The following is a 26,976-nucleotide window of genomic DNA, read 5'->3' as shown; positions in this document are numbered from 1 at the left end:
GAACTAATCGAATCGGTTTGTATTCTTTAGATATTAGGGGCAGGGTGTGGGTAGGTTATGGGCCTTTCAGAACTTTAGAACAGTGTCAAAGGATGCACTGAAGCCAACATTTAGTGTAGGCGGTGTCATGTGTTAAATGTAAACGCAGCCATAAAGCAATCGATTGCAGACGTTTGGAGCTCATTATATGTATTAATTTCTTTTATTTTAGAATTTAAGACTTTTGTCCTGCATGCAAGCCGGATCTACCGCACTACTTCCACTTACTTCCGTATTATATGACTTTTGCCCATTGAGATGTGATTTTAATGCATGAATATAGCACACGCGCATAAATTTCTTTCTGCATAGATGATCAACTGCTTTAGTGGAACTAAACTACCCCCCTCTCCCTGCTATAACGCCCACTGGGCGAGAGTAGGTAAATAAACAGAAAATAAATTGAAGGCTTTACGTATCAGAACCGCGATATGATAGAGGCATGCCGAAGTTGGGGCACCGGAATAATTGAGATCGCCTGAAATTATTTAACCTGCACCCAATGCAAGGTACACATAGGTAAATATATGAATACCTACATAAATATTTAGTTTTGCTCATGGTTGTGTTTGGCAAGAAGACTGTGGTATAGAAGTTAAACAAAAATAGAAATTAAATTCAGTGGTTTACGTGCCAAAACCACGGTATGATTGTGAGGCACGCCGCAATGAAGGACTCCGGGTAAGGTTTGACCACCTGGCATTCTTTACCCCCGGTGCTTGCCTAGTGGCTTTGGTGTTGGGCTGCTAAGCACGAAGTCGCGGGATCGAATCCCGGCCATGGCGGCCGCATTTTGATGGGGGCGAAATCCGAAAAAAAAAACCGTGTTCTTAGATTTAGCTGCCCGTTAAAGAATCCAAGGTGGTCGAAATTCCTGGAGTCCCCTACTACGGCGTGCCTCATAATCGGAAAGTGGTTTTGGCACCTACAACCCAACAACTTAATTTTTTGGGGGGATTCTTTAACGTGGACCCAATGTAAGGTACACTGCGGTAACTAAATATAAATACATGCATAAAAATTTAGTTTTACTCATGACTGGTTTTGGCAACAAGGCTGTGGTATAGCAGTTACATAAACAGCGATAAAGTGCCTGAGAAAGGCTGGCGAAGTGTCGTCCTAAGCACCTGTACCCGTCCGTACTCTTAGAATCGTCGGCTATAAGATGTAACAGAAAACGTATAACCGCTGTGCTATCGACTAGGCCCGCGCCTTCTCTCCCGTCACGCACACATAAGCACATATTGTGAAGTCGTATACGTATAACTACAAGTGACTGTACATGCCAAAACGGAAGGCAACAAGAAATGCTTGCAGAACGCAACTCATCAACCATTTATTGAGCGGGGCGCGGTTTTCCTGCCTTCCAGACGAACGTAGTTATCGACCGCTCGTTGATGACCTTCTGGACGCTTCCTTCGCTATACACGTCTTTTATCTTCAGCGTGTATTTGTTGTCGTTTCTGAAAGGTGCAAACAGAAAGTTAATGAGTATTACGCCACTATCGGCAACAGATAGCGGTTTGATGCAGCGACAACACTTATGTTTGTTGTATAGGCAGTGCAAAGCAAATGTCGGCATGTTTAAAAATAAAATCACGAAAAGGCAACATGCAATAAGCAAGATGGGATCAAGCGTGCTTTCCTCTTGGTACACTTTCAAGCCAGCCTTTCACGTTGGGATTAAAGAACGTCATCTTTAGAGTGCCTAAAACCTGGAGCCTATACTGCGACCACGAAAATAGGCACTTTGTGTCTAAGAAGCAGAACTATACTCCTAATGAAGTTAGCCTAATTTGGATGTATAGAGGATTGACAGCTCATAGATCGACCTTTTCATAGATTGTTAGCACCGCATTGAGCCTCGATCTCTGCTGCACTTTTTTTTTATTACGACACAGAAGGTACTGGAAAATTCAGATACGTGTAGGAAAGTGGTGAATTCGTCGCATTCTTCTGACCCAAAATTTTCATCTCACACCTGTCTTAGCGTGCTTGAGCAAAGAGCCCTCAAATAAGTGCAGTGGCACTGAGAAAGGTGAAGGAAGCAGCGAGAAACGTCTAAACTGCAATACGTAAGCTTAGTACTCTTTTACAGCAACTGTGCTCTAAGAAGGGACACCTTATCTACTAACAGCGTATAGCACCTCGGTCCCACATTTTATTTATTTATTTATTTCCTTTAGTTTCTAGCTAAGATGGATGTATAAACATCTCGCTCGGAAAGCATCTACTGGCATTATGCTTTAAGCATCGATGTTCGTATTGCGGCTTAAATATTGTAAGGAAAGCAAAAACCAGGCAGCATTGCGAGAAGCGGGGTTAGGGAGCGGGAATATATTTGATCGCTCTTGCCACAGCGCTGCAATTATTTGTATTTGTGGTTAATAGCATTACAGCAGAGTTTGATTCAAAAAAAATTCTAGTTTATAGGTTGTTATAACTGTGTTCTTCTGCGGTTTTGTATTGTAAGAGCCTATACCTAGGTTCCTATATAGTAGTTTTCAGTACCCTACAGTAAAGCTATGTTTCCACACCTTTGCCCACTGCTACCTCTTGAAGACAACCCTTTCGCAAGTCGAATCCCTTCCAGCGAGACCTTTCTGGAGGAAATGGTTTTGTTAAATATTTTGTTTACTGATACCTTGTGCAGCTCTACACGAACCAATAATGGACAGCAGGAAATAGATTTGTTGATGATTGTGGCTATAAACAGTCTAGAAATATTACACGTTGAAAAGGCAAGTCTGTAAGGTTCAAAACCGAGCCATGGATGCCTGGACACAGTCTACAGGCAGCTGGAATTCATTGCTGTAGATGTTTATCTCTAATACTCACTTCTTCAGGACGATCACAACAATTCTGGAATCCGGCGTAACAAAGGCTATGTGCTGGAGATGTTTCGCAGGCGTGTCATGAGAATGGGCTTGCTCCAGATGTGACTCAACCCTTGTAGTCGACATTGGAAGGAATTTGCTGTGAAAGAAAGAAGGTATTCAACAGGTTTGCCTCCATCTGCACTCGCCAATGAAGGGGTTCACAATTACAGTTGATTCGACCAGTTATCAAAAGCTTGGCTAGTTCACAGTGGTACGCAAAGTTTTCAAATACCTAATTGAAAGCTTATTTTCACTCATTTCTTTTTGTTAGTTTCTGTAGAATAAACACTTATAGAAAAGCACGGTTCTAATGATCTAAGGCTGCTACAAGGAACATTTTTGCTGCAACAGTAGACAGTTGAGACAACAAAATAATTTGATTGCGAATCAGAAACACATTAAAAGAGTCGTGTATTCGCGAGGAGGTCCGCTTTACAAATTAAGAGCGCGGAAAACACAGATACGGTAACGAAGGCAAACACCACAGCTTTTCTGTGTGAAGCTGAGGTGTTCAGTTCCGTCTGCTTGTCAGTGTATTTGCCGCTGTTACTTTTGTCAGTGCAGTTGTAGTAAGAATCAAGTTTACGGTAGTGGAATGCGTTGTTAGGCAAGTTGGTTCAATGTAATTGGAAACATTGGTTGCGCCTTTTAGACAATCACAAGGAAGGAAGACAGGACAGGCGCAATATTGCGCCTGTCCTGTCTTCCTTTCTTGTGATTGTCTAAAAAGCGCGACCAATGTTTCCAATTTACGGTAGTGGTTTTTGAATGGATAAAAAAAAACTTTCCGTTCAGCTTTTCTTTAGATTTTATTGTCAGGGTGTTCAACGAAATGTTGTCTAGTCCACAGGCCCATTTGTGAACAGGGTATCGGTATTTGACTTTCCTTTACGTGACGCTTCTAGAAAAAAAAGTGCGCTTTGGTATTATTTGTATATAGGTTTTTCATCTTTAGTGATAACCACACTTTTTATAACCACAATTGTAAAGGTAGTTCAATGCGCAGTGCATCGTCTATCATCCACGTATATTTTTGTACTGCGGCACAAGGTCTGGTACGCCCTCCCTGATAAATATTGCCGCGTAAAAGCCTCGAACCAGTGTACAACATCGTCGAAGAAACGTCTACGTCGGCTAGAGGTGTTGCAGACCAGGTTTAATTATGAAAACAGGCACCTCATCAAAACCGCTATTGATAGTTAGCAATCAACCAGAGGCACTTCATTTCAAGCACTCAGCGAAGGTTAACGGAGTACCTGAACTGGCCCAAAGCGTAGTACATTGGCTGCTTGTAGAACTCTTGGGCAGTGGCGTTCACAATGACGGGTGAGTCGGCGGACTTTTGAACCCAGCTGGGGCCGCCTTCAGTGTTTAGGGCGAGGTTCCAGTCAATCCAACCGTTAACCCAATGGTGAAATATAGAAGTAATGTTCGAAGTGAAAAAGAAAAGAAAGGGAAAAGAAAACAGGAATAGCGAGGAGGAGAGAGCAACAACTTGTTACCCGTCATATTTTAACTGAACGTATAAAGAAGCGGACATGATCAGAAAATCTAACGTATTGTTGCGTAACCAGCCGTGGTTGCTCAGTGGCTATGGTGTCGGGCTGCTGATCGCGGGATCGAATCCCGGCCACGTCGGCCGCATTTCGATGGGGGTAAAATGCGAAAACACCTGTGGGGGTACTTAGATTTAGGTGCACGTTAAAAAAAAACCCAGGTGGTCAAAATTTCCGGAGTTCTCCACTACAGCGTGCCTCATAATCAGTTTTGGCACGTAAAAGCCCATAATGTAATAAACGTATTGTCACGTAGTGGTGACGGTGAAGAATTACGAAACTAGCGTTTTATATGGCGAACCTGTGCCCTCAAAAGCAGGCATAGCGGCGAACACGGTCGGTGATCGTCGATAATCTGATCTCTCGGTCAAGCGCGTTGGCTTTTATACATGTCCGGAAGGTTCCAGAGTAATTGGTGGCGCCCGCGTGTCTTCAAGAAAGTTCTAAACAATTCGCGTCGCACGTGCAATCAGCTTACGCAAGCTTCGGTGACAATAGAACCATCATAACATTCCAAGAACTTCCAATACATGCGGGCGTGCCACGCGTTGAGCGATAAGATTTGTTAGACGGTGAAAAGCGCTCCCCCGTAAAAGATAACAAAGTCCACGTGTCAGTATGCAACCGGTGACCACTGACCAGCACCAACCACGTGGAACGCATTTCAGGCGCCGCAGTAACATTGCTGTACGTTTAGCCGTGCGTCACACATGCTATAATCAAGGCTGAGAATGCGTGAGTGTGGCAGCCAATTCAACCACCTTTAGCTCAATCCAGCCACTACAGCGTCTAGGGCATTCCGTGCGCTAAAGCCATGCGTGCTTTACGCATCAAATGCGTAGTTAAGTACTGGCACGTCCAAAAAGCAAAAGAACCTGCATGCGTAAAGACAAGCATCCATAGGGGCCAAGCTGACTATTCCAATCGCGTATAAATGATGAAAGTGTTAATGCCCCGCAGCATAACTTAATTAGCTTGAAATGACGTTTTTTCTTGTCACCAAATTTTTATAAAGAGATGTGTAAGATAAATGGTAGCATAATAGTTTAACCTTACGGAATCACAACCGAATTTTCAGCGAAGCTGATTCTTTCGAACTGTTCCAATAAGAATCTGATTTGCCTGTAATAAACCCCATATTTAGCACGTTGCCTTCTTTCCATATATATATATATATATATATATATATATATATATATATATATATATATATATATATATATATATATAACGAACACTGTCAAGCGTTTATCCAGTGCTTCGTTACTACAAAGACAGTAATTCATCTACACATATCTCACTTCGCAAGAACATTCGCTTTAATGTTCCCCACTTTTTTCACTATATTTGATCTCGATGGCATATACAGTTAACCCAGGGCAGCTGGTTGAATTGGCGCCTTTATGAAACACACCCAGAACGCTAAAGGGTACTTGCGCAATTTATTGCAAAAGCCGCAATTAATATCGAACATTGCGTACAATTACCAGTAATCTAACCCTTAGTCCACAAAATATAATCAAGCTGCCTTGTTTAGTTCTGCGAGGATACCGGGTGAAGGTAGTATACCAACTTCATGAAACGCAAGAAAAATGGGGAAAATAAGAGGGTTCAGTATTATCTTCAACGCTCCTAATTAAGCCAAGAACGTTAAATGTTTGCTATACAATACACGTAACACGCCCCTCTCCTTCATTGCCACAAAGTATAAACTGGGTGTACCGTAAAGTTTCCTCAAGTCATTTGGAAACAAGGCTGATAACGACCGCATGACACTTTCGGGCACTTGCTTAAGAAATAGTTCTCAAAGGCTGTATTTGATCCACACGCATATAAGGTGTCCACAATGGTTCAACATAGTGATTCCTCCATTCCCGCTAAGTTTAGTCGCAGAGGAATTTATACTTGCGCCAGGGAAGCGTTTTCAATTTTGCGCTGCTAGTAACGCCCGCTGATAACGCTTCGGAGCGCTTGAATACGCAATTTATTGCAGAAGCCACAATTCACCCACACATTTTGATACCTGCACACACGTTATCGATAACATTCACTTTGCTTTCACCAAATATATACGCGGTTTCTTGTTCGTTTCACCAAGGACATTGGCGAAAATAACTAACAACATCGTACAATGTATAGAAATGATGAAAAATTTAATTTAATTTAATTTAATTTTACTAAATTTGGAAATTTAGTATTTACAATGACTGTGATTAAGGAGGAAACGTTAAAGTTTCTCTGAGCATTACAGTTACCATTACCCCATTTGAACCAAATTTGCACACGGTGTCATGTACAGTTCTTTTAGGACTCGCGCAAACATTGCGGATAACGGCAGTAGATGACACTGTGGAAGGTTGAATAAGTTATTTTTCTCCGCAGGCTGTAACTATAGCGTACAACGATTAAACATTTATCGTACATCGCCCGCAACACGCTTTTCACTTCAATGAAATACAAACAACATGGCTCGCGTACGTAGTTCGCCGAAGAGAGCAGAAAAAACAACTGCACACTTTCAATAACCCATGTAAATTGCCAGAAAACGAATATTCAGTGATTACGTTGAATTCACATAATTAGCCCACACACTTCATACTTTTGGTACACGCTACCGATAGCATGGTTGCCATTTTATTTAAATAGGAAAATGCTGCGGTTCTTGATCCTGTCAGTGCAGTGGGGAAGCTTGGTTAACTTTTTATACAACGTCTATAAACAGGCCGACAACGAGGGCTTATCAACAGAATGCGATGTTGGGGTAGTTGGTTCACGCTTGAAATGTCGGTTTTGGCGCCGCAAAACTAAGTGGAAAGAAGAAGGGGCAAAAAGAGAGCCAACTTGCAACTGAATTTATTACACACTGCAGAAGCACCCATATTTTTTTTTTACAAAGAAAAAGGGGGATGGTTGTGTTAGTGTCCCGTCTGTCTCATTGCAGAATAATGAGTGCCAATTTTTAGATTCACTATGGTGATTTGTAATTCTTGGTCTGGATGGCATGCCTCGTCGATTTTCATTGATATAAAGCTGTATTTTTTACACATGTAGCGCACTGCACAATTGTGTCAATGTCAATCCGATATGTATAAAATATGGGTGTCTGTATTTAATAAATTCAGTTGCAAGTTGGCGCTCACTTTTTCTCCTTTCCACTTAATTTTTTCTTCTTTTGATGGGGTTTAACGTGCCAAAACCACTATCTGATTATGAGGCACGCCGTAGTGGGGGACTTCGGAATAATTTGAACCACCATGGATTCTTTAACGTGCACCCAACTCTAAGTAAACGGATGTTCTCGCATTTCACCCCCATCGAAATGCGGCCGCTGTGGCCGGGGTTCGGTCCCGTGGCCTCCTGCATAGCAGCCCAGCACCACAGCCATTAAGCATCCACTTGGTTTGGCGGCACCAGAACCCACATTTCGAGTGTTTATCAATATTAATTTTGCCTCTAATTAACGCGCACACTTTAAAGAGTCAACGTTTCCGCATTTCCTGAAAACTATAAATTTCGTGAGTCATCTAGCCTTTTCACAAAAACGCGGAAACCGGCACGCAACCTTTATGAATGCTTCCAGACGCTTTAACTACTGGGACGCAAAAAGTTATTTCTAAGCATTTCGTAAAGAACGCCATGTCAAATTTAATTTAGGATTCATATGTTCAGTCTTCGCGTCAATTTTAACGTTCATTATGCTGAAGCATCATATGAATAATCTGTGATGGTTGTATAAATGTTCTTTTGCCTAAGTGAAGCTTTATATCGATGCATTTGAGATCCGCTGACACACTCCTTTACCGTGCTTGGCGCAAGAGCGGAACCTCACCTCGATGATGTTGCTCGCGTACTCCTCGGCACGCTCCCAGCTGCCCAGTAGGACCTTGTCTTCGGGCTTAGCCGCAGAACCAGCGCTGGCTTGGGTGCTCAAGATGAACTTGTTCTCAAAGTTTTCGTGCACGTGATCAAGACCCGCGGGACTGACGGATTTGTCCGAGTACCGGTGGACAGCGACTCCGCGTACGTACTCGGCCGCCTCGGTGTCACTCAGCACCTGCATGGTCATATGCACGTATATTAGTCCAGAATCGCAATCGCTCTCTCATTGCAGATCACAGCACGGGATAACAGGTTACAATGATCGGTGCGAAAGTCACTTGTGATCGTTTGCATGGGCTCCTCGTGGGTGAGAGTCTCTTTCTCTGTCTCTCTCTTGCTTTTCTTATCCTTCCACTATACCCTTCCCCAGTGCCCAGTGTAGGGTAGCAAATCAAATTTTTCGTTCTGGTTAACTTCCTGCCTTTCTCCTTTCTTTCCCGATCCATCTCTCTCGGGGCACAGCCACGAGTACAAATTCATGTGTTCGTGAACGCCTCATATTTGCTTCTTTTTTAAAGGGAAGCGTAATCGCACAAATAGGTGTTGTTGTGCCATTACCACAAGCCCGGATTCCGAATCTGCAAGATGCGGAATCTATCCTGCGAGCGCCATAATTCTCCCTTCACCAGACAAGATGCTGCGCCTTCGCGCGGGAGAAGCCTCGGCGAAGCAGCGTGTTTAAACGTGTCCGCGTGTGCCCGACAGCCCGGCGCCGCACCTCCCTTGCCTGGAGGTCACCGCGCGCGCGAACTTTGAACCGGGTGGCCAGCGCGGTCGCTGGTTGGACCCCTCGGACGACCGTCGTGTGCTGACTTTGTATTGGGCCGTTTGAGTGACAATGGGCCTCGGGGATTATAAAAGCAGTGACACGCCGCTCGAAAACAGGATCCGCCAACCCACCGGGAGAGAGTGTCGCTCCCGACTGGGGTGAGATGTGTAACGCGTTTTCGCCGGACGTCGTCGTGCGAGAACAGTCGCGTTTGTTGTGAGCACTCGGCCCCAGTGCCGACCCGTTCATGTCCTGTATGATAACCTGTATATAATGTATAAAGTCCCTTTTGTTATTCTCATCGACGCCAGGCTCGGAGTCTTCGCTACCAACGCTCTGTCACGAAACGGGTGACGAGCGCTACGGGACCACAAAGCCGTTATCGTGGTGCAGCGGTACAAGTTCCTAACACTGGCGGCACCGGTTGGATGTCGTAACACTGGTGGCAGCAGGTGCAAGTTCGTAACTCTGGATGGCAGCTACGGGATTGACCGGCATCAGCTACCTCGGCGCGGTGAGTGCCTGAAGTTTACCTCAAACACCAGACTTTCTTTGACACAGGTTATAGTAGCTTAAGGAAGGATTTGGTGTTGCATTGTGATAACCTTGTGTGTTTCAAGCCTAGTAAGAGTGTTTTGAAAACCAGGGGATGCTGAGGGGGTAAAAAGGGCAGTGTGTGAAATACTTGCATATGTCTTACTAGTAGTGTTATAGTAGCGTACGGCAGGTATATTCAAAAAGGGTAAACAGCAGGAGGACAGTGTGAACGATGGAGAAGTACAAGGTGAAGGAACTTCTCGAAATTTGTGAGGAGTTGGGCATTGAGTTGGGCTCAACCAAAAGAAAGAATGCGATCCTTGAGGTCATGAGGACTGGGGACGTAACGGCTGAGGAAGCCGCAGAGGCCTGGGCGGAAATCAATGAACGTCGGGAAAGGGAGGAAAGGAGAGAACAGCAACGTCGCGAGGAGGAAAAGGAGGAAAGGAGAGAACAGCAACGTCGCGAGGAGGAAAAGGAGGAAAGGAGAGAGAGGGAGCGACGTGAGCACGAGCTTAAAATGAAAGAGTTGGAGATCCGAAATAACTCGCCGGCGCCTAGTCTCACTTCTAATGTTCCCAGAATACGCGATCAACTTCCACCCTTTGTCGTCGGAGAGGATATGGCCAAATACCTCGTGAAATTTGAGCACGTGTGCGAACGGAATAGCATTGAGCGATCCCTTTGGGCACAGAATCTGTTAGCCTTGCTTCCTGGGGAGGCATCAGACGTAATAACTTGCTTATCGAAAGAGGCGTTTGAGAGCTACAGTGATGTGAAGGAAGCGCTACTGCGGAAGTACAAATTGTCGCCCGAAGCTTTCCGGCAGAGGTTCCGGTATGCAAAAAAGGGTAAGGAGTCGAATGTTGACTTCGCGTTTCGTCTAAAAGCCGACTTGGTGGAATGGCTGAAGGGCGAAGAGGTTTACGACGACCGCGACAAAATTGTCGAATGCATCGCGTTGGAGCAGTTCTACCGTTGCATTGATGAGGATGTCCGGCTCTGGCTGCAAGATAGGCTAAAAGAGGTTAAGCTAAACAAGGCAGCAGAGTTAGCGGAAGAGTATTACACCCGCCGCAGCTTGCACAGCAAGGCAGTGCGCGTAGAAAAGGCAGATAGGAGAGATGGGTTTTCCGGAAAGCCCGAAAAACGGAAATGTTACAATTGCAAAAAGCAAGGGCACATCGCTGGGAACTGCCCAGAGAAAATTGCTTTTGCAACAAAACAGCGAAATGATACGACGCGTTTTTTTGAAAAACGGAAACCGTTAACCTGCTATAATTGCAAAAAGCAAGGGCACATCGCTGCAAGCTGCCCAGAGAGAATTGCTTTTGCAACGATACAGGAAACTCACAAAAACATACGTCTATTGGAGCCCTATGTGCAGGAAATTAAGGTAAACGGCAAGAAGTGCCGTGCACTTCGGGACTCTGCAGCAACTATGGACGTTGTTCACCCGTCTTTCGTCTCCTTGACTGATTTTACGGGAGAGTGCGTTAGGATACGGCAAGTGGCCGAGAAGGAGAGTGTCTGTTTACCGATCGCAACGGTTATCATTGAAGGAGAGTTTGGAAAACTTAACACCGAAGCCGCTGTGTCAGCCGCCCTCCCGGAGCAATTTTCCTACCTCTTCTCAAATAGCTCGGAGCAGCTGCTGAGGGATCAGGGCAAATCATTCTTTGCCGACGTGGCGTACATGGCCCCCACGCGATCCAAAGCGCGCCCGCTGTCGAGGGAACTTGACTTAGCGTCGGTGAGCGAAAGGCGGTGCGGCACACGGACCGATCACGGTAACTTGAGTGGCGAGCAGTCACGGGAGAGGCAGAGCTCGGAGGCTGGCCTAGACGAGCGGGTCCTGGAAGTGAGTGGGAGTGACGCGTGCAGTGCTAGCCGCGATATAGACTCGACGCCGCAATTAGGCGACGCGGGCTCCGCACTCGCTCCGGTTTCCGCCAGCCGGCAGGAGCAGGCTGCAGTTGAAAGAAAAAGTCTGATTCGCGAGCAACAGGAAGATTGTTCATTAGCCGATCTGAGGAAGAGCGTCAAACGGGGAGTGGAAAAAAAGGGGGTTTCATTTGGCAAGGAACCTGGCTTATTGTACCGCCGCTACACGGATAAGCAGGGTCGCAAATATAAGCAGCTTCAGATTCCGCGAAAATATCGCCGGGAAAAATGAATGACCTCATTTGCTTCCTCAGAAGTATGTTTTCGGTCCCAAGCGATTTCAAGGGGACCATTCTATTTGTAATTATTATTGCTGATTAATAATTGTTTCTATTTTGTTGTGTTGATGATTTGAAAACTGATTGTTTGAGCCTTGTGTGCTAGATCGTACACCTGCCTCTTGTTGCAGCGGGAGCAAAAGGGGATAGCGATTAATTAGGTTGATTTGAATTATGGCCTTGTCTGGTGTTTGACGGGAGACAGAGGGCACTTGTTCGTGTTGGGTGTTGCCTTTTGCCGGTCGGTTTTGCAAGCTGCAGAACGACCAAGCGGGACCAGTGGCGAGAAGCAAGGTCTTAGGAACGACCCGAGCGGAGCTGGTCAAGGTGCCTTGGCGACGACGTGGTGAGCAGAGCTCCTGTCCTGGCGAGTCGGACCTGGGCACGTGATGTTACCTGGCGTCCCGACACTGGACGTGAACTTGGACGAGCCTGACGAACGTGCGCGCCTGGCATCCGAGCCACGTGGAGGCAGCTCGTCTTCCCGGCGCCTTATCTGAGGGCGGGGATGCTGTTGTGCCATTACCACAAGCCCGGATTCCGAATCTGCAAGATGCGGAATCTATCCTGCGAGCGCCATAATTCTCCCTTCACCAGACAAGATGCTGCGCCTTCGCGCAGGAGAAGCCTCGGCGAAGCAGCGTGTTTAAACGTGTCCGCGTGTGCCCGACAGCCCGGCGCCGCACCTCCCTTGCCTGGAGGTCACCGCGCGCGCGAACTTTGAACCGGGTGGCCAGCGCGGTCGCTGGTTGGACCCCTCGGACGACCGTCGTGTGCTGACTTTGTATTGGGCCGTTTGAGTGACAATGGGCCTCGGGGATTATAAAAGCAGTGACACGCCGCTCGAAAACAGGATCCGCCAACCCACCGGGAGAGAGTGTCGCTCCCGACTGGGGTGAGATGTGTAACGCGTTTTCGCCGGACGTCGTCGTGCGAGAACAGTCGCGTTTGTTGTGAGCACTCGGCCCCAGTGCCGACCCGTTCATGTCCTGTATGATAACCTGTATATAATGTATAAAGTCCCTTTTGTTATTCTCATCGACGCCAGGCTCGGAGTCTTCGCTACCAACGCTCTGTCACGAAACGGGTGACGAGCGCTACGGGACCACAAAGCCGTTATCGTGGTGCAGCGGTACAAGTTCCTAACACTGGCGGCACCGGTTGGATGTCGTAACACTGGTGGCAGCAGGTGCAAGTTCGTAACAGTGTGCGCACAGGTCAAACGAAGGGGACTATATGGCTCCTCGGGCCTGCTGGGTAGGGGAGACGGGGGAGGGAGCGCAACTTTAGTTCGAACTCATAGGTTTCTGTAGTGGAATATAAATCTGGAAGAAACTCTGAGTAGCATGCTGCCACGCTGTCTTATTTAACTCGTTGGAATCGTAACGCGAGTGCAGAGGTGTAGCCAAATATTTGTGGAGGGGCTGGTGGGATAGAAGCCTCACCTTTCCCCAAACCTAGGCATTATTTTCAATATCAAGGCCATGGTCTGGATATAATGGCCAGCAAGATTTTATAAAGGCACGTTCTGTTTCCCAAAGAACTGCGTCGTTCCCGCCGGAGACGGCCTTTCAAGGAAAGTCTGAAGAAGACCTGAAGTACACGGCGTTTAACAATCGAAAGTCATGAGAGCGGTTGGGTGGACGGAGCAAGATAGTCTAAAGGTTGGAAACTTAACTAATGAATGTTGGTTAATAACCACGTATCACCCGTCACCGCATTGTCGCCGCCACTAACGGCATGTATCCGAGGGAACCGTCCTTTTATTTCAAAACGGCTATATTTAAATATTGCTTAATGTCTTCGTAGAAACACCCTGTACATGGGCGGTACTAAAAGCTGTTCACTATGATGTTAGGTTCGTGAAATTTGCACACGTCACTGTGGTTAAGGCATATTCATAATTCTCGTTGCCGAAACAATTATTATGTAAATAATCGTTCGAGTTTTGTTAGGTTTAAACGCTGTGTCAGATGAAGAGCGCCACGGTTGCTTTCAACGTCAGTTTTCCGTGGTATACAACTGAGTGTTTCGGTCCTTCTTGACCTCTAGGTTACTGGTATTGCAGGCATGCATTAAAATATGTAAAAAATAATAACATAAAAACGTCAACTGCGTTACAGCGTGATCCCTGGCACTGTAATGCACCCACCACATTTGACCACTCCGGGAGACTGTCGCTACTGTCGTCGAAGATCAGCAGCTGAAGCACGTCCGCACCGTAGCCGGCCTCATCCAGCGCAGGCCCCATGTCGAGCTTGATAAACTCCTTCTGAGTTTGCGCCGTAAAACCCAGGGCCGGCCAGCTAACGGTGGGCGCAAAACCTGTCGTCGGTTCGTTCTGCGCCGTGACGCCATAGAAACGAATGCCTTGACGCAAATATTCTTGCAAAAACCTGGAATCACCAGTGGACAAAGAGAAAAAAAAAGGTCCGATTCTATTACAAGGCATTTTTAACTCCGCAGACTATTAAAGGACAATGACAGGGCGATAACGATGTTTCTTACACGGGAGGAGGACGCGCGTACTACACGACTGCTCATTTTCACGACAGGCTAGCTGTATATAGCACACACTTGCGCGGCAACATACACGCGCTAACATATGCTTTCTGACGGCCTGCTCGTTTTGTTCGATCAGTAGTATTAGACGCTTCACATCAACCCTACTGAAAAAAATAAGGAAACCGTATTCCCAATGACTCCTACATCCGATAACGTCATATGACGAAACTTGCCAAGGTTGACATAATGACATAAGGGGCAGACTGGTAGGACATAAGGGGCAAGCGGGCTTTTGTATGGTATCTTATATCTTGCATATCGAATTATCCGATTAGGGAATCATATTAGTTTTATTTTTTTCAACAGAGCCTAACATCCATGATAGTTACAAGAAATTTCCATCTGGAGAACTTCAATTGCAAGAAATGTATGAGCAACGATGGGTCTTCGGTTTTTTTGTATTGGCCAGACATTGTGACGGTTGGCGTGATCCAGCGTCGGGCTAGGAATGTTTTGTAACTATGGCACATGCTTAACTCGCACCGCTGGCTCGTCGCAGTCCAAGGTAATCACGCGTAGGAGGCTTCCTTGCTAACTTTTTTTTTTTTTCTGTGCGTGCTTCACCTATATACTGTAAACAAGAACGCGAAAAGAGAGTAAACCGCTGGTCCCGTAACGCATTCTCGTTTATGGGCTTTTTGCACTACGTACCAGTCGGGTTAAAAATTTACTGCCGTGCATGCTGTCCGTGTTTTTGCATGTAAAAACTGGATATAGAGAGAATCAACTTTCATTGAGTCCAGCAACTGCGGGGGTTGAAGCAGCCTTCCTTCCCCTAGCAGACAGCCGATATCCCCTGGGTCTCAACAGCTGCCTCGGCTGGCTGCACGGCCCAAAACTGATCTCGCTGGTCTGAGCTGAGCAACAGGGTCTCCCACTGCTATAGCGGTTTTGAATTTAGCGTTCCTCGAAAGGAGCCGCCTTCGAGCATGTGCATAGAATATGTGGCAGAGCCGTTTATACCCTTACTTAACTTACATTGATCATCATATTGCCCTGCATAGAATCTGCCGCAGGCCACCCGTTTAGGATACATGTTTGTTTGCAGGAGGCGCCAGGCTATACCGCCTGTTTTTTGGTTAGCTCGGGTTGAGCTGGCGGGTACTGCGCCCTTCACAGCCCATGGAAATAGGTCATTTCTATGTAGCAGACCATGCGGTCTCCTCTTGTGGCTGGCTGGGCTGTCTCACTTGCTTGGCGAGTAAGTATTTATTTTCATACGTGTGAAGGCTGTTGGGGAGGATAGTCGGACTATTTCTTTACTCCTGTCACGAAGCCTTTGCGGCTATTCCCAAGTGTTAGGCCTGAGAGCTCACCGGTTATGGTGCCAAGTGTCGTGTTTCGAGAATATGTCGCCTCATCTTGAATCTGCGGAATTGTATTTCCTCGTAGCGTAGGAAACAACGACGACAAAACGTCGCGATGTCTGGCTTGCTACTCCAGCTCGAGCTTCGGCGGAAGTGGAACAGTCGTACTGCTTGCATGAATGCGTAAACAAACAAATACGACCCTGCTCAGTGCACAGCTTTCACAGCTTTCACAACTCAACAAATTGACAATCATAAATTGCTCATTTGTGTGCCCAAGCAACGCTTACGGGATCGGCGCTGCCGTACGTACTTCTCTTGGACCACCGCCGAAGTCAACACAGCAATTTTTTGGCCAATACGCCACCACAGCATGTTTTCGGATAGCGTGACCGTACCTGTTGCTAAGTATAGGCTTAACTGGAAGGGACCTTGTCAGGGCTTGCGGAATACGTTGGCAGTATTTAATCACGTGATTTTGAGCAAAGGCTCTATATCACGTGGTTTTAAGCTCCTTATGGGTATTTTCTATTAACTTTATCTAAAAAACTCCGCACGTCGTAAAGTCGGCTAATGACATACTTTTACTACGTTTCTTAAAGGTGGCAGTAAAAATGATGTAATGTGACGCATTTTACTCCAGCACGCCAGAGTAATTTTTAATACTAGGGAGTTTTCAAAAAGCACGATGAGCGAAAACCCCAATTTATGCTAATTTTTGCTACCGCAGTCAGTAAGCTGCTCGCGCACGAGAAACAAGTGTTACGAGATTGTTGTGCACTGTACCTGACGTAATACTTTGCCCATGACTTGTAGTAGGCGCTTCCTGGTTCGCCTATGAGAACACCTCCGCCCTCGAGTGTGTTGGAGGTCTTCATCCAGGCTGGACTGCTCCAAGCGCTTCCGATCAACAGCAAGGGCCCACTTACTAGGGACGTGGCCTTTTTGATGTACGGGATCTGCGATAAACAGGAAGACAGCAATGTACTCGTATGTGCAGAATTCAGTGGTCTTGGTTTTTATTTTCCTGGAGCTGGGCGTACTTTATTTTTCAATTTTCATTCCCGCCAGGACACTGATTTTTTTTCACGTCACTATATCTTTTCCACATGAACCTTCACCGGCATTACTTTAGACTGACAATTTTTTTTGCGCTAAACCAAATCAGTATTTGTTCTTCTCGGTGAATATTTGATGCACTAATCTTCTAGACGCTTCAACGTGCTGCACAATTACCAGACGCTGCTCTTCTACACCTTACTTGCAACCAATACACAGAATAGTAAGTGTTTCGAGCATAAGTCTTGGAAAGTCACAATATCATACGGCTATGTGACTACGCAGGAATCAAGAGTGAGTGCATTTGATATTTGCACACAATTATAGAATGAGGCATTGTTTGTGACACTATGTGGTTACATAGCTTCAACGAATAGTGCAGAAGAAAATGCCTAGGTAGGCACGACGCCTCGTTACCATCGCTAACTCGTTCATCCACTACAATGGCTGTGCCGCGAATGCTGCAAGACCCGAGACAGGGCTTCCCCACCATGCCGTTTCCCGCTTCTATATTTTTTGTGCCCAGACAAAACGGCCCCAATTAATAAAGATTACTTTGATTACGGTGACGTTCACCTCACCAGGCGGTTTGCATCGGGGCGCATGTAGGGGTCCTAGTAGCGTGCCCATCGTTGTCTTAGCGCTCTGGTAAATTTGCTTTCACTGTAATTTTTTAGTAAATCCGAATTCCGAAAAAAAAAACCATTTCGACGTACTTTTTTCGGTTTCAGCCGAGAAGGCTGAACCGTAGTTGTGTCACATTGCGTTGGTTGAAGTGAAAGTTATTTTTCACTTATCCTAAATGAAAGCCTGTTCAATGGAGGCCGGTGCCAAGATGCAACCACTCACAATTCCTTTTGACCATGTGCGTTAAGATGTGTACTACATTCTAGAAGGATGTGGACACTTTCGAACAGCTTTTCCCAGTCAATCCTGTTTTTATAGAAGACACAAAACATAGATTTGTATTTGTATATATGTATATCTATATTTATGGATGATACCGGTAGGTTGTTCATTCCATAACTTGCTGAAACCGCGGGAATAGAACTGCTGCTATTTTTCCCAAGGAAGTAGTAATTATTTGGCAGCTTCATGTTTGTTCCACAACATTGCATAACAGTTGAAAGAAACACATTTTCCGGGATTCCCCCTTCTATATAGTTGTGTTGCATTCTCCCTGGCAAAGGTATTTTGTGAGAAAGCGAAGCGAGTGAGCCTGCAATGTATTAATTTGTTGCCTGAAAAATATTTTACCAGGTCAGACTGACATGAAGAATTGAGGGCAGGTGTGCCTGGCTGCGTGATTAATAACTTCGTCTTTATGACAACACAGCGGTAAAGCGAAATGTCCAGACAATTGCCTGTGCACGCTATATATATATATATATATATATATATATATATATAAGTGCAACCGCAGTTTCAATGAAAACATCAGGGAAAATGGCAGTAGGCACGTTTCCAGACAAGGTTTACATGAAATGAGAACTACGATACATAGTCATTTTCTCTTTATTTCGTGTTTAAGTTATTGTCTGCGCCTGAGTATTATGCGTAACCACGAAACCTCAACTAACCAAACAGGGAACTGTATTGCTATTATTAATTTTCTTGCTGTATTGATGTATACATACACCAGGACCACGTAACCCAAAGGGCGCCAGTGCAAAAATGTGGCGTGCAGTGTAAGGTCGCACGCAGTGTCAGCGAGATCCCTCTGCAGGGATAGTGAACACAGCCGAAATCTTATCGAAAACGAGCCGACGCTTAGCAAACTACCAAGGGCAGGGCAGAGCAGAAGCCGAAGCAGCAAGCACCGATATGTACGTACATCTATTAGGTGTCACTGTGCATATACCCTATAAAGTACGTAGAACTCTGATTCAACTTAAGATCTGGAGCCGTGGGAGGGCTGAGTAGAAACGGGGAAAAGCTGGAAACGAAATTAACGGATCCTTATCAGTAATTTGCACGCTTTACCGAAAACAGGTTCACATTTTTTTTTGGTGCAGAGGTTTTGAAGAAAGAAAGCAGATTGAAAATAAAAACCAAGGAGGGGTGGAATTAGATGAAGGAAGGTTGACGAAAGCTACGGAAGAAACCAAGAAGAAAGAAGGGAAAAGCAGCTTGCGCCTAATTTCACAAGTCCAGGAATAGCAGCTGTATCAGTAAATATGCTCAGGCTTGAGGGCCGAGCACCACTTTCCGGTCGACGACTTTCTCGGAGGAGAAAGCAACACACGAGCGAGATAGGAAAAGTGCGATGGCGCGGTCGACGAGTGCCTTTTCTTTTATCAACGCTTGTGCTGAAAAGAGGTGCTGGTTGACAGCTCGCAGAGGAGACGGGTTTTCCGCGAAGCAGTATTCTCGGGATAGAGCTAATGTGGCTAGCAGAGGGATTCGTTGGACTCCGCCACACTGCTTATATCAGAGCCCCGAAGTTAAAATGTTTGCAGGCCCTGCTGTTGGTTCATTGACGTTGTGCTGTGTGAGACTACACACACCGACACGCAAAGGGAGTGAAATTATTTTTATGCGAGACAGCTACCCAACCTGTACACCGAAACGGCGTCGTGCAGTTCGATCTCGTCGGTTGTGAAGGGGCTATACGAAGTCGCCGATTCTCTCTGTCGCATCTGGCCACTTACATGTACTCATTCCTGCACTGCTTCTGCATGATAACGTAGTGGCTTCTAAACTTCTTTTCTTTATCTTTCCAATGAAACCCTATTGTACTAAATGCAATGATATAATCTAACGACGACTACTACGTGATTAGTAGTCGTTGGAATAAGTATGTATTCTAGTGTTGGGGTGTTAATAACTATAAAGCGGGAAACAGTGGAACGCATTTCCAACGCTGTTTAGGCACGCCGCTACCTCGTGTATTTCACGTGGCGCAACATCCACGCTGTAATGATGAATGGTTTCTTCCCACGTCGTTGAAAGCGGTAGGTATTTGAAATGCGTTTCGTGCGTCATTACAGCATGTACATTGCTATAGGCGCGACAAAGGTACGTTGATGTCACGCGGAAAATACGTCGGTGGTACGAGTCGCATGGATAGCGCAACATCAATCAGCGAACATTGCACGTTGCATGAGGCCTCATTTTCCTATATTTTGTGGCCAGTCTGGATAACAGTGTAAATTAGTTTTCGAGAGCAATCTGACCACTTGTCCGAAGGAAAAGGCTAATGTGCTAACCCAGTGAATATGAGCCGAAGTTTGCTTCCTAAATTTCACCTTCAAACCAAAGGATAATCTGCGCTAATTTAAGAAATATGGGCTCCCCTTTTGGTCTGAAAAAGGATCACAAGCCGTGTGAGGTGAGTGTTGGTTTACCTTCGCATGCAGTTGAACTGTTTCCGTTAGCCGTCAAATTATTGCGCCTCTCTCCTTCTCTCTTTCTCTCCCCGATTCCTTTCCCCACGCAGAGCAGCATGTCAGCGATGTCTATATGCCGTCTAAAATCTGTGCCTTTCATTAAAGGGTTCTCCCTCTCTCTCTCTCAAATAACTAGCCAGATGTTAGAAAACTCTGTGACATCACGGATTACGAATTTCTATGGGACTTTCCGCCGCTAAGCTTCAAGTTTGGGCCTTTTGTTAGCACATAAAACATGCGCTCTTTCAAAATGTCACGGCTTTGCGACCGCTCTAACGCATCTAACGGAGCATTCGCCATGTTTAAAGCGATTGTCTTTGTCCGCCTTTCTTGTGTCCGTGATTTTTATTGCGCTAAGCTTTCTTGTTCAATTAAACAGCAGCTTGTCATTATCATCCAAGCCCTCTAAAAAGATTGACAAGTTTTCGCGGCACTGCGAACATTTAGTGCAACACATACCGCCCGAACTACTGCTAGGCTTCCTGTGCGTAAAACTGCATTTGCTTGCTCTCTCCGTTCCTGTTCTCACTTTGGACGAAGTTTTTCTCTGACCTAGAAGTGGGATAGAGTGCCTTAGAGTTTGTGTCATGCAAAGAAAAAGATAGAAAAGAAATGAATGAAGGAAGGAAGGAAGCAAAAGGGAAGGAAAGAAAGAGTATTTCTACGCCATATCTGACAGCAGTTAGCAAGACCGTGTAATGTGTGTCGTCGGTGGTTAGGACAGCAGAGTGCACATCAAACGGAAGCTGAGTCAGACGCGGCCGGGTCTACATACAATTACATTGAGTTATGATAATGTTTTCAGATGACATTGCCCCGGTCAGCAACACTGGGGATGATTTGCAACAAATGATTCAGGACCTTCACCGAGAAAGTGTAAGAGTAGGGTTGAAGAATAATGTGCAGAAGACAAAGATAAAGTTCAATAGCCTGGCAATCAAACACGAATTCATGATCGCGAGTCAGCCTCTAGAATTTGTTTATCTAGGTCAATTACTTCCATGGCTCCCTCACCATGAGAAGGTAATTCACAGGACAACAATGGGTTCGAGTGCATACCGTAAGCATTGCCGAATCCTGACTGGAAGCTTGCCATTGTCATTGCAAAGAAACGTGTACAATCATTGCGTTTTGCCAATGCCAACTTATGGGACAGAAATTTGATGGTTAACAAAGAAGCTCGAGAACAATAGTTAATGGTCGAGAACACATGGAGACAGCGTTTTGGATTAGATAGCGAATGGGGGAAGACGGTTTTCGAGTTGACATTAAAAGGAAGAAGTGGTGTTCAGCAGGATATGTAGCGCGTACCGTATATAACCTGTGGACCATTAGAGTTACAAAACGGTTGCCAAGGGAAGGGAAGCACAGTCGAGGACGGCGGAAAATAGGTGGGGTGATGAAATTAGAAAATTTTCAGGTGCAGTTGGCGCAAGACAGGGGTAATTGGGCATCTCTGAGGAGAGGCCTTCGTCCTGCAGTGGATGAAAAATAAGACGATGGTGCTGTTGACGTTAAGTCTGAACGGGTGGCCTGCGTTGAGTTGAGGCAGGATAGGCATGGTTGGCTATCTTTCACAGAAAATAATGCAAAATGCATCTGGTACCCTGGCTCAACTATAGATGGGATCTATAGAAGTAATAACATTCACAACGGCAACAGGGTACAAAAATAAATACATAAATGCCATGTACAGCACTCAGCGGAACAGTGGAACATGACTTTGTCGTGCAGTGTATCTAAATAACCTAAGGATGATTGTCCAGATGACTATGTACCATGCTGATGCATCAGTTCAAGTTTTAGCATAGCTTGGCGTTTAGTGCAATGTGCATAATTACCTTGAGATCCAGATCTTCCTGGGCGAGTGTGAAGTTTGTCAGCTCTAAGTCACCGGGGCTGTCGTCGTAAGTGTACTTGCGTTCCGAAAAGTCAGTGCTCGCCAAAGGTACCCTGCCCATGTTGTACGCAATTCCTGTAGCCACAAATACATGCTCCAGTAAGCTCTAAATGGAGGGAAATGGTCAGAGAGGTCACTGGTTTTGAGGACTGGATTTGCTGTCATAACATGAGTCACTCTACGGACTAAATTTTAAAGAATTAATCTTTGTTTACAAACTCATTGTGGTGCGACTTGCCTTTGCCTTTTACATTTATATATTCGTGGATGTATATGACTGTGTGATGTGGATTTCTGGCACTGTGAGGTCGTTTTTATTTCATTTTCCTACTACATATCTTTCATATAGCTATTTCTGCTATGAGAAAAGGAGTAGCCGTCACCATTATAGGGTGAAACCTCTTTCTTTTATTTTCATTTTTATGAAAAAAACAACCGTTAGCCCCTTGAAGGAGATAAGTGTCTATGGATCTATGTGATATTTGCCATCAGGTTGAAACAAAATATCGTTAGTAAGGAGTGAAGTAGACGCCGTAGCTGGGATTGTCCGTACCTGGCATGAAGAAATGCTGCATACAGAATTCTGTCCAGTGATGCGAAGTTGACTGACATGCACGATTTGGTGGTCAGTGCTAAATTAGGTTCCAATGGATTTTACAAACCCATAACTTATGAAGAAGTGGCGGCAGAAAAACAAGATTTATGAATACCGTGAACACCGGTTACAAAAGAATTGTCACAATCAAAACTCGCTTTCTTGCGATGGAATCCAGTAGCCGGAAAGTATTACAGTGATATCAAGGCGACGCCGCGAGTGTACCCGGGGCATCCCAATAAGAATTAGAATTTTATATGCAAAATGTTTTCCATATTAGGCGCAGGTCCTGGAATTTAGGAAGCCACCTGATATTTCGGCCAGGTACTCGCGTAGTGCACGCCTCCGTACCTGGGCGCCAGCTTAGGTAGCCAGGATTTTCAAGTTTTCTAACTGTATTTCTTCACTTCACATCATTCAGGGACAGTAATCTACAACAGGAATGGCGCAACTTATACTTCAGGTATGAAGACTATGAAGCTATGAAGCTCGGGCCCAGCTCCGACGCGACCTATTGAAATACATGTAAAACGAAAAAAATGTTTTTCTGAGATAACCACTAGACCGATTTTAACGAAATTTGTTGCATTTGAGAGACAAATTTCAATTCTAGTGACTGTTGTTAGCGGAATTTCGATTTAGGGCCTGAATCTTGTTAAAAAGATTTTCAAATATTGAACCGTTTGAAAAAATAGAAGCACAAAGTTTACAAATTCATAGCTCTGCATCAAGAACAGATATCGTGGTTCTGTAAACGGCATCTATTAGATCGTTCAAATCGGACAAATTCGATATGTCATTTTACATCTTACGTGAATTTCTTACGTTGTTTACAAGGGTTCTGCAAAAGCAGTGTTTCTATAATACTAAATTTTTTTATACTCATGTACAACATACCAATTTTGTCCGCTTTAGATGTACTATCAGATGCAATTCACAGAATTGCATTATCCTTTTTCGTTGTTGAGTGACATAAGCTTCATAGTTCCGTTTCTAAAAATTTTCAATATTTGCCGATTTTTAATATAAAATTTACAACCTAACTCAAAAATTTGAAACCAACAGTCACTATATTTGAAGTTTCTCTTTTAAATGCAACAAACCTCGTCAAGTTTGGTGCAGTGGTTGCCGAGAAAAACTAATTCTCCTTTTACATGTATTTAGATAGGAGCACTCGAGCTAAAGCTTCCTCTTAAGTATAACGTTTCCCGAGTACTGCTTCGTCGACTGCAAGCACTAAAGAGAGCATAATTAGGTAGGCTATCCCCACTTGCCGTAGAGATGCTCGTTGCGTAATTTTTGTTTTGTTTCTGATAGGCTATTCAATACTGTTTACGTAATTTGTGCAGTTTTCTCAACTGGAACGTTTCCGTATACGGTTCATTTAAACTATGCGTTTTCATACGTCCAGCTTCTCATTAAAGTCATCGACGCATACTTTTATATGCTTTAGAAAAACGCTAATCAGTTCTCTCTATGCCGAAAATTTCAAGGAGGCTTTAGGTTGATTAGGATAGCAGATGGCACCATGAGACGTAATTACTACAGAATTTGAAGCACTGGGAGCTGGTTAGGCCAGATGCCGATGCGTTTACTCCACATGCGGTGGTTATTTTTCTAGATATACCCCTCGGAACAGAACAATTTTTCGTCAACTTCAATGTATACTTTTTTACGGAAACGAATTGAATCCTTTACTAGTATTAAACTACGGTCGCATGGACGGCAGCGTTTCCTTGCACGAAAATTCCTTCGCCTTGCTGATTATGTCTTACAGCCAGACCGTGTATTCCTTCTATGTACTGCTGGTTCCTAATTATGTATGCGCTTCTATTGATGGCTTTCGTCTGCATATACTGAGTAGACCACTGTGGTTTTTTTTAAATGTCAGTACGCCAGCGTCAGACTCAAGTACCCAGCAGCATTCAGCACATATCCCTTGTATTTGAGTTACCTTCTTTTCCGTAGTAAGACTTGATGAGATCGTCTTGCAACTTTTCCGGGAGAGATTTCACATTTATTCCGGCGGCGTCGGTGAAGGCACCTCCGAAGCCGTACACAATTTGGTACGTTTTTGAAGAGTCCAACACGAGCAGGAGCGTGTCGTTGACACTTGTGTCTGTCAAACGAATAAACGGTGAAGGAATAGGTAGAGATAGAGATAGAGAGAGAGAGAGAGAGAGAGAGAGAGAGAGAGAGAGAGAGAGAGAGAGCAAATGATAAATGCAAAGTAGGGAGGTTAACCAGCACTGAGCCGTGATGGGTACTCTACGCAGGGGAAAGGGAAAAGGGGATATGTAGGCCAGTGTGTGCCAATATGTCCTTGAGGCTTCAGTAGTAGAAGCAAACATTTGGGCTTGAGCATTTCGCTTTAACGTTTTCGGAGCACTCTACTCGCGAGGAAGCATAACTGCGCCTGTTTTATCCCTTTCATGCTGTGCCAGTAACTTGAACACGACCATTTGAGAGAAGCTCATGCAATATATCTGGAGGTCATGCTTGAGTTCAGTGACCCTCTTATAGTTTCATTTAGGTGACCAGTTACGTAATTGATTGTGATTAATGGCAAGAGGGGAGTTTGTTAAAGAGCCCTACCTTCACTTTAAGATCATCGTTGTAGTACTGTTGGCGTGCACCCTGTCGTATTGGGTAGCGTACAGCGACTGAATGGACAGGAAACATTGAAACTGGGAATTGAAAAAATGGGAACTGACCTTGAGTCGGCGCCCTGCTGAGAGGTATGCTGGTCTTGGCGAAACGTAGGCCGTCCTTGCTGCTCTCGAACGCGAACGCTGACCCACTCGGCGGGAGCCCGATGTCACCAGCGAAGTCGCAGTACGTCGCGTTGCAGACGCACACGACGCTGCCATGGCTATAGTCCCTTCTTTGGCACTCGGGCACCACGACTATGGTTGAAATACGTCGTAAAATTCGTAGACAGTGGTTTAGGACTCATAATGGTACTCTTTTGCTCACAAGATTGCTGTGCGTGCACACAGACTGTCGGTCTGAGAATAAGAATGATGAAGCATTGCAAAAGAAAAGTTCGGAAACGCTTGATCTCGAATGATTGCTCTGTGTGCAAGCGCCTGCTCAGTGCTCGTATACAGACAGCAAGGCGTTAGTAAAATGAAGATAGAACAGAAACACTTATAAAGGAGACCATTGTTGGAGTTTAGCTTTCATATCTGCCAGCTGTATAGAATTTTCCTTGAAGTTTACGGTTATGGGGACTGGTTCCAAGATTTTAGGGGTCTTGCGTCAATCTTTACAAAGATTAAATTCTGTTCGCGAAAACGTTTCACTCGTCGCTCTCTCACAGCATCCTTTGAAGTCCGTGAAAGGGCATTAGAGGTGTGCTTGCTTTGAGCAACATTATACAGACAAGCTAGCCGTGCAGGCGAAATAGGCAAAAGCAATGTCTTTGAAAAAGTCGGTGTTATCTAAAGCAATGCGTTGCTTGCCAGTGTCTTCTAATGCGTGCCATTACCCCTTTACAGCCCAAGGTCCCCTCATCGCTATCTTGTCTGTAGGACTTTTACGAATTTAGAATTTGTCAGTTATGATTTTTATCCATTGCAAAGTTCGTCCAATTTCAACATCGCCTCCTCACGTGGCGTAAGCTCTTTTCCCTGAGAAAATATTTTACGCTTACCTGGTATAAGAGCTGCGACTACAGCTACGGCGATTAACAATTCACTTCCCATTTCCCTTTATATCTCGGAAACTTTGAGAGTGCACAAGCTGAAGTTGATGCGCAAACTGTATGGCTTGCTTCCGACAGCCGTTGTACTCGAGTGAAGTGAGCGCCCAGGCTGGACGACAACGAGTAGCTCCTGGTGCGCTACTGGATGGAGCTGCCTCGTGAGGCACAGGACAACCTTTCACACCTGCTCAGCAGAAACACAAAAAAGAAAGATGTCGTGCATGCGCGGAGATTAGACGAGGAGGGCTTCCGTGCTGACACTGTAAAAGGAGCAGCGACGTTGAGCGTTTGGTCAGCTGAAACTCAAGAAAGCTACGTTGCGCGTAGTCGCGTGATGGAGTAGATTACGAAGGACTCTAGTTTATGACATGACCTCCAGAAGACAAGTAGGTTTTCTGTGGGTTTATCAACGCTTGTGATGAAAATAAGTGCTGGTTGACAGCTTGCAGAGGAGACGGCTGTTTTTCACTAAGCAGTGTTTTCGGGAGAGATCGAGAACGAAGCCCATCTTGAACACCGCGCCGAAGCTGTGGCTGAGAAGAGGCGACGCCGAGTCGCGGATCCCGAGTTTCAG

At 45.2% G+C, this 26,976-nt stretch overlaps 2 protein-coding genes across 3 annotated transcripts in view; one reads left to right on the top strand and one right to left on the bottom strand.

The window, feature by feature from the left end:
* LOC135904071 (uncharacterized) overlaps positions 1 to 26,976 on the top strand; it is a 592,735-nt gene that overhangs the window by 128,708 nt on the left and 437,051 nt on the right. The gene's annotated exons all lie outside the window — the stretch shown is intronic.
* On the bottom strand, positions 1,388 to 26,738 carry LOC135905452 (putative glucosylceramidase 4). 2 transcript variants are annotated; one of them, XM_070531890.1, is made up of 9 exons: positions 26,352 to 26,738; positions 25,411 to 25,602; positions 24,651 to 24,815; positions 22,043 to 22,176; positions 16,540 to 16,712; positions 14,034 to 14,277; positions 8,304 to 8,528; positions 2,878 to 3,015; positions 1,388 to 1,502 (listed from the first exon to the last, which is right to left on the bottom strand). In XM_070531890.1, the coding sequence occupies exons 1-8, from the start codon at positions 26,401 to 26,403 to the stop codon at positions 2,983 to 2,985; spliced, it is 1,218 nt and encodes a 405-aa protein (XP_070387991.1). In that variant the 5' UTR covers positions 26,404 to 26,738; the 3' UTR covers positions 1,388 to 1,502; positions 2,878 to 2,982. The 2 variants fall into 2 exon arrangements, with proteins under 2 accessions (XP_070387991.1, XP_070387990.1); XM_070531889.1 differs by lacking the exon at positions 1,388 to 1,502 and adding an exon at positions 4,175 to 4,280 and having other exon boundaries at positions 2,888 to 3,015.

The sequence above is a fragment of the Dermacentor albipictus genome, chromosome 1 (genome assembly GCF_038994185.2).
Source record: "Dermacentor albipictus isolate Rhodes 1998 colony chromosome 1, USDA_Dalb.pri_finalv2, whole genome shotgun sequence".
Taxonomy (NCBI): domain Eukaryota; kingdom Metazoa; phylum Arthropoda; class Arachnida; order Ixodida; family Ixodidae; genus Dermacentor; species Dermacentor albipictus.
The sequence above is the reverse complement of the archived record's forward strand: the minus strand, read 5'-3'. Positions and strand labels throughout refer to the sequence as shown.